The 7,664-nt window shown below is 38.5% G+C and overlaps 1 protein-coding gene across 1 annotated transcript; it reads left to right on the plus strand.

Annotated features, from left to right (window-relative positions):
• Positions 1-3,758: 3,758 nt before the first annotated feature.
• LOC131622647 (uncharacterized) lies at positions 3,759-4,616 on the plus strand. Its single transcript, XM_058893680.1, has 2 exons — positions 3,759-4,203; positions 4,280-4,616. The coding sequence occupies exons 1-2, from the start codon at positions 4,048-4,050 to the stop codon at positions 4,547-4,549; spliced, it is 426 nt and encodes a 141-aa protein (XP_058749663.1). The 5' UTR covers positions 3,759-4,047; the 3' UTR covers positions 4,550-4,616.
• Positions 4,617-7,664: the final 3,048 nt, after the last annotated feature.

The following is a 7,664-nucleotide window of genomic DNA, read 5'->3' on the forward strand; positions in this document are numbered from 1 at the left end:
TGGAGGGAGTTGTTGGAGTTGAAAGCTAAGCTTAACGATGGAGAGTGGATCATGGGAGGGGATTTCAATGCTATAAAAAATAGGAGGGAGAGAAAGGGGAGGTCGACGGTGGTTCATTCCAATGAGATAGATTCCTTCTCGGATTTTATTCATAATAGTGCTTTGGTGGATATTCCTTGTAAAGGCAAGAAGTTTTCTTGGTATAGTGGAGATGGGAAGTCGATGAGTAGAATTGACCGGTTCCTTGTTTCCGATGTTGTGATAAGAAGATGGGGTATTGTTGGCCAATTGATCGGAGATAGAGATATTTCGGATCATAGCCCGATTTGGTTAGTGGCGGATGGTGTCAATTGGGTCCAAAACCGTTCAAGTTCAATAATGAATGGTTTTCTAACGATTCTTTTTTGCCTTTTGTTGAAGAAGAATGGAAGAAGTTGAATGTTGTTGGAAGGGGTGATTTTATCCTTAAGGAAAAACTTAGACTTTTTAAGGACAAACTTAGGAGATGGAGTATGGAGTTTTTTGGGAGGATTGATTTGGAAGTGGAGGAGGGCGTGAAAGATCTCAACTTGGCCGATGCTCAATTAGAAGTGGAGGATGGGGCTTTGTTTTCGGAAATCATGGATAGGAGGAAGGAGGCATCTAGTCGTGTGTGGAGGAATATGAGGATAAAAGAAAATATGCTCCTTCAAAAATCTAGACTTAATTTGATGAGAGAGGGAGATGCTAATAGTGGTTTTTTTCACAAGGTGATAAAAGAAAAAAGGAGACTTAATCATATTGGGCCTCTTTTTTTGGAGGGGGGTATAATTGAAGGGGTGGAGGAGGTGAAGGAGGAGGTCTTGTCTCATTTTGGTAAAAAGTTTGTTGAAACCGATGAAAGGAGACCTTTTTTGGATGGCATCCAGTTTAATAGTATCAAAAGGGAGGAGAAGGAGGATATTGAAAAACCTTTTAAGGAGAGCGAAATAAGGGATGCTATATGGAGTTGTGGGGGAGAAAAAAGCCTGGGCCCGGATGGTTATTCTTTACTTTTTATCAAGAGATGTTGGGATATCATTAAAGAAGACTTTGTGAATTTTTTTGAGTATTTCTATTCCGGAAGTGTTATCTCAAAATCTATCACCTCTTCTTTTTTGACTTTGGTGCCTAAATCTTCTAATCCCTTAAGCTTGGACGATTATAGACCTATATGTTTGGTAGGGTGTATGTACAAAGTTGTGGCTAAACTCTTGGCGGGAAGATTGAAAGGTGTTCTTCACTCAATTGTGTCACCTTGTCAAAGTGCGTTTGTTCCCGGGAGACAATTGTTGGATGGGGTTCTAGTAGCTAATGAAGTGGTGGACTATGCTAGAAAGGAAGGAAAATTGTATGCTTTTTAAGGTTGATTTTGAGAAGGCCTATGACAAAGTTAGTTGGAAGTATTTAAAGTACATGATGGAAAGAATGGGTTTTGGTAGTAGATGGTTGAAGTGGATGGATTTATTGGTTTTCAATAGTAGAATATCGGTCCTTGTCAACGGGAGTCCTACTAAAGAATTTGATGTGTTTAGAGGATTGAGACAAGGTGATCTGTTGTCCCCTTTCCTCTTTGTTCATGTGGCAGAAGGTTTATCGGGTTTGGTGAGACAATCCATTGGAAGTGGTGAATTCGATAGATTTGTCATTAAGGGTTCTTGTTGGATTGACATTCTTCAATTTGCGGATGATACTTTGATTGTGGGAGAAGAGTCTTGGAAACATGTTTCGGCCATTAAAGCGATTCTTAGCGCTTTCGAATTGATCTCGGGTCTTAGTATTAACTTTCACAAGAGCAAATTAATAGGTATTAATAATAATCACTCTTTCTTGGAGGCGGCGGTGCTCTTCCTCTCTTGTAAGATTGAAGATAGTAATTTTCTTTTCCTCGGGATTCCAATCGGTTCTAATCCAAGTAAAGAATCGACATGGATCCCTCTTTTGAACAAAATGAAGAAAAGATTAGGAGGGTGGAAGAATAGGTTTCTTAATTTGGGAGGTAGGATCACTCTTGTGAAGTCTATTTTAAGTTCTTTGTCCATCTTCACTATGTCTTTCTATAAGATGCCTCCGAAGGTGGTGAAAGCCTTTACTAGGATCCAAAGCAACTTTTTGTAGGGGGGAGCGGAGGATAGGAGGAGAATTCATTGGGTGAGTTGGAAGAAAGTTAATCTTCCCTTTGAAAAAGGTGGGTTGGGGGTGAAAAATATTTCGGTCTTTAATTTAGCTCTTCTTAACAAGTGGAGGTGGAGAATTCTTCAATGTGAAGATTCGCTTTGGTTTAAAGTGTTGAAAGCTAGGTATGGGGACTTATCTTCTCAAGTTTTTGGTGGAGGGATCGGTATTAAATTATCTTCTTCTTCATCTTGGTGGAGAGATATTGTCAACATAGGTAAAGATTCTTTTAGGGATCCCATTGCTAATTGTTGTCGGTTTGTTGTGAATAATGGTTTATCTTCTCCTTTTTGGGAGGCTAGTTGGATGGAAGGCGATCCTTTGAGGTTTATCTTCCCGGATCTTTATGACATTTCGCTTTTAAAAGGTGTTTCCGTAGGATCGAGGGGGGGTGGTTTGATGGAAGTTAGAGTTGGGGGGATTTTGGTATTTCCGAGAAGCGGTTGGAGGAGGGTGGATGTTTGGAGAGTTATCTCTCTCTTCGTGACCGGTTGGCTCTTTCTCACGGCCTGAGGGTTGATCTTGGCATTGATAAGGTTAAATGGGATGGCGGTGTGGGGGGGGGGGAATTCTCGGTGGGTTCTTGTTACGACTATTATGCGAGAGAATTCATCCCTTTCGGTCCTATTAACAAGAGTGATAAGGCGTATCGTCTTTTGTGGAAGGCGGAAGTTCCTTTCAAGATCAAGGCATTTGGATGGAGACTTTTCCTTGATAGACTACCTTCGAAGGAGCTTTTGTTGTATAGAGGTATATCTATTCCCGTAGATAAAGTTAGGTGTACATTTTGTGATGACGGTGTGGAGAATACATATCATTTATTTTTTTGTTGTAAAGTGGTTAAGGAGATTTGGAGAAGTATCGCTCTTTGGGTGGGAAAATTGGTTAGTGTGGAGGAGGATTGTCTTTCAGAGTTTATGAATTGGCATTATTTTTTTAGAGACACAAAAGTGAAAGAAGGAAAGTTAGATGTGGTGTGGCTTACTACGACTTAGTCCTTGTGGTTGACTAGAAATGGGGTTTGCTTTAGGGAGGACGGTTGGAATTTAGACGATACTATTTGGAATATAAAGATTTTAGTTTGGAAATGGTCTTTTTGTGGGAAAATTACACATGCCAATTACTCTTTTTATGAGTTTTGTAGAGATCCTATTCTCTTCCTCTTATAATTTTAATTGGGGTATAATTTTATTTCTTTTTGTGGGGTTGTTTTGATCTTCCCTTTGTAAAAAGGTTGAAGAACCCTTAGTTCTCCATTTTATATCATCTCTTGCTTTCTAAAAAAAAAGGTCTAAATATATAAAAGAATTTTTTTCAATAGACAATGTTAGTTACCATAAGTAAACCAATCCGACAAAAGTGGAGAAATAACTAAAAACTTGGCCAAAGATTAGTTACTAGAATGATTAGTAACATAAAATTTAACGGAACAATGTCAACCTGCACGACAACCTTAATCTCAGCACAAACAGAGTAACGATTAGTGTTAGTACATGAATCACAAGAGTAAGTATCATCAAAGTCAGACAATGATTGAAAATTGGCTGCTAAATACCCTTTTTCGTCCCTTATCTTTAGCTCGGGGTCCAATTTCGTCCCTTAATTTTTAAAAAGTGCAAAAAGATCCCTTAACTTTTTAAAACGGCGCACTTTTGTCCTTCCGTCTATTTTGTGTAAACGGCCGTTTAATTAAGCTTGCGTGGCATGATGAGTTGGATATATATATTTCTTCATCGCCTTCAACGAACATATTTCTGTGAAAACGATTTCTGCAAAATTGGGAGCCTAGGGTTTAGTCACGAACGAATTGGGGGCTAGGGTTTAGCCACGAACGAATTTTCTTCATCTTTCTCCATGAAATCTTCTAGTGGTTCTTCATCTATGATACAAAGCTGTCATGAAAGTTTGAATTGGAAACCGGTTTGCCACTGTGGAGATAAGGCAATTCTAAGAAGGGCGACGACAGCTAAGAGTTTTGGGAAACATTTCTGGGGATGTCCTCATTATAAGGTATGTTTATAATTTAGATTTTCCTTGAATTTTTTTCGTCATTCAAACTGATGAAGAAAGGAACCCGTGAATGCAGGGACAAGGGCAACCTGGGTGTGGCTTCTTCGAATGGTTTTATGAGGAGAGTGAAGATACCAAGGGCAAATATTTGATGTCTAGGTTGGAAAAGCTTGATAAGAAATTTGAAGAATTGCAGATGGATGTTAACAAAATAAAGCTGTCAAGTGAAGAAATAAGGAAAGAGATATATGAAAATAGGAGGCAGTTGAACAAGATGATCAAACTGGAAAAATTTTGGATTATGATGCTTTTTATAGTGTTCATAGGTCTCTGGATTTTCATGTAATGTACCTTGTTATTGTACAAGTTGAATGTACCATGGTTTTTCATGTAATGAATTATGCTTTTTTATTGTACAAGTTGAGTGCATCCAATGCCTTATTATTATAAGTCAACATGTACCAGTTCAATGTATCAAATTCCTTTGTTATTGAACACAACAATATAACACAACAATATAACACAATACTGGTTCATAATGACTTAGTTAATGTAACATCAGAATTGCATCAGAATACACAAACCAGAAGTGGTTCATAACACAATACAACACAACAATATATCACAACAATATAACACAACAATATAACACAAGAAGTGGTTCATAATTATCACAACATTAATAATTGGTTCATAATATTACATCAGAATCCACATTGTACTTTAACCCAAAAGTGGTGGTACCACATTACCAAAAGTGATTCATAATAGTTACTCATAATACCAAAAGTGGTCCATTAAACAAAAGACATAAAACCAGCATAGACAAACTAAAGACAAATTAAACAATTTTCTTGGATCTTTTTGTAGGGGTAGTCCTCCTAGTTGTTGGACCAATGGCATTTTTTGCAGCACTTAATCTGGTGGCAGGTCCAGGTGGCACCCATGGAGTTGTTGTCTTTTTCACACCCAGCTTCTTTGACTTTGCAGCAGCAGTTGGTTGTTGAGCAGCCTTCCCTTTGGAAGCTTGAGAACTCTGAGCAGCTTGTTGTTGAGGGGCCTTTCCTTTTGAAGCTCTTGCTTGTCTTGGTGCAGTCACTTGAGAACTCTGAGTCACTTGAGAAGATTGCTGAGTATCAGTCACTTGAGAAGCTTGTTGAGTAGATGCTTGTTGAGAAGTGTCAACATCAGTCCTTGGTGCAGATTGTTGAGAAGTGTCAACATCAGTCACTTTACAAGTTTTTTTGTTATGACCAGACTTCTTACACCTGCTGCATCTAACAAGCAACCCTGTTCTTCTTATTTTTCTGTCTGTGCCATCAATCTCACCTTGTTCACGATTTCTCTTCTTTTTAGGTCTACCTGGCATCCTTCTATGCTTTGGAGGCCTAACATCAGAATATGGTGTTTTTACCCATAAATTAGAACCATTAACAGGATAAAGCACAGGTTTGTATACTTCAATGTACCTACTCTTCCTAAAACACTCAGGGATGTAATCTTCATACTTAAAGTTTCTACTTTTCATACATGCTAGGGCATGAACACATGGCAATCCTGTAAGTTCCCACTTTCTACAGGAACAAATGTGGTCTTTCAAGTTGACAGCTAACATATCAGCTTGGTTTTCAACATTTTTAACTTCAAAGTAATGTTCATCTGACATCCTACATTAAATAAGCATACCAGACATTAACAAATTTGCAAAGGATCAAATAAAATGAAATAACTAGTATTCTCAAATAAAATTGCAACTGGTTTACCTAACAATCCATGAGTTGGTGAAACAACTAGTTTTCTTAACTTTCTTTCTGATGTTTGGTAATACTGCATCATCACTCAGCTTAGGGAACCTCATCCTATTTGTTGCCCACCTCTCCATACAATAAATTCTGATATCTTCCAGCATACTGATTAAAGGCTTTGACCTGGAATCAAGGATTACACTATTGAATGATTCTGACATGTTGTTAAGCACACAGTCACATTTGTTAGTTGTCTTGAAGAATGCCCTACTCCAACATCTGGGAGGTGTCTTCATCATGTTGACAAAAGCATCTTTATCCAATTGCTTAATTGCCCTCATTTCTCTTTCAAATGCCTGGACATATGTTGACTTGGCAGCCTTCCAAATTAACTCTTTGTAGACCTTCCCTGGAAATCTTTTTCTGAAGTTATTGTACAAGTGTCTGACACAAAACCTTTGCTCAACATTTGGCAATAGCTCATCCATAGCTGGGAGCAGCCCCTGCAAAAGACACACACATTACAGTCATGCAAACAATAAGTCACAATACATCTATGCAAACAATAAGTAATAATCATGTTTAATTCAGAGGTACACACCTTTTGTTGGTCTGAGATGAATGTGTAACTCAGACACTCTTCTCTGCCTCCTAGGTCATCAATCAATAGTTGTAAAAACCAAGTCCAACTATCCCTATTCTCTCCTTCTACAACAGCAAAAGCAACTGGTAGCATTTGATCATTTGGATCCCTCCCAATTGCTGCCAGGATCTGCCCACCACATAATCCCTTCAAGAAACAACCATCCAGCCCTATCACATGTCTAGACAGTTTAAAACTTTGCTTACATGCTGCAAAACATATGTAGACCCTCCTGAAATATGGTCTCTGGTCTTCTGTACCTTCTGGAACAGAATCAAGGTTGAGCTTCACAGTGGATCCTGGGTTTGCCCTAAGCAGCTCATGACAATAATCTTGGATTCTTGCATAGTCTCCCAAAAAAGAGCCATCAACCATATCTCTAGCCTGAACTCTTGCCCTTATAGCCTTGGTTTTGTTGACACCCACATTCCATTTCTTTTGAGCCTTAGCCTTTATATCCTTTATCCTTAACCTTGGATTGTTTTTCAAAGAGTTTTGAAGCCTCTTGCTAAGCCACTTGGTAGTCATCATCTTCACATTATAGTCTCTACTACAGTCATGCTTGTCAACTACTTTCCTTAATTGCCATGACTCTTCATTTGGTATTTTTGCACAATAAGCTTCCCATGCACAACCATCCTTGCATCTAACCCTAACCCTCACTTTGTCATTCTTAGTGAATCTCATATTTCTACCACTTTGTACAGCATAAGTTGAAATGGCTTCCTTGAAATCATCTCTTGAACTAAAATAAACACCTACTTCCCATTTAAAATCTGCCATATTCTTTTGCAATTTGAACATTGGGTAGCTCTTTCTTCTAATAGCACCACTGCTCTCATCACTATCACAGCCACTTACTAATTCCTCACTCTCCTCATCACCTTTGTCTTGTTCACACTTATCTCTACTACCACTGCCTTGACCCTCCTCAACAACTTGTATGTTTTCAGTTAGATGTGCCAAGTCTTCTTCCTCTAAATCATCCAACCCATCAGATGAATCATCAAAAGCTACTTCCATTGCACTATCATAATCCTCATCCTCACTATCATTACTGCTTTCATCATCAC

This window comes from Vicia villosa, unplaced genomic scaffold, assembly GCF_029867415.1.
Source record: "Vicia villosa cultivar HV-30 ecotype Madison, WI unplaced genomic scaffold, Vvil1.0 ctg.000034F_1_1_3, whole genome shotgun sequence".
NCBI lineage: Eukaryota > Viridiplantae > Streptophyta > Magnoliopsida > Fabales > Fabaceae > Vicia > Vicia villosa.

Coding starts and splice junctions, on each gene's coding strand:
- LOC131622647 (XM_058893680.1), top strand. CDS start 4,048: ATGAAATCTTCTAGTGGTTCTTCATCTATGATACAAAGCTGTCATGAA. Junction 4,204..4,279: donor GGGGATGTCCTCATTATAAG/GTATGTTTATAA, acceptor CCGTGAATGCAG/GGACAAGGGCAACCTGGGTG.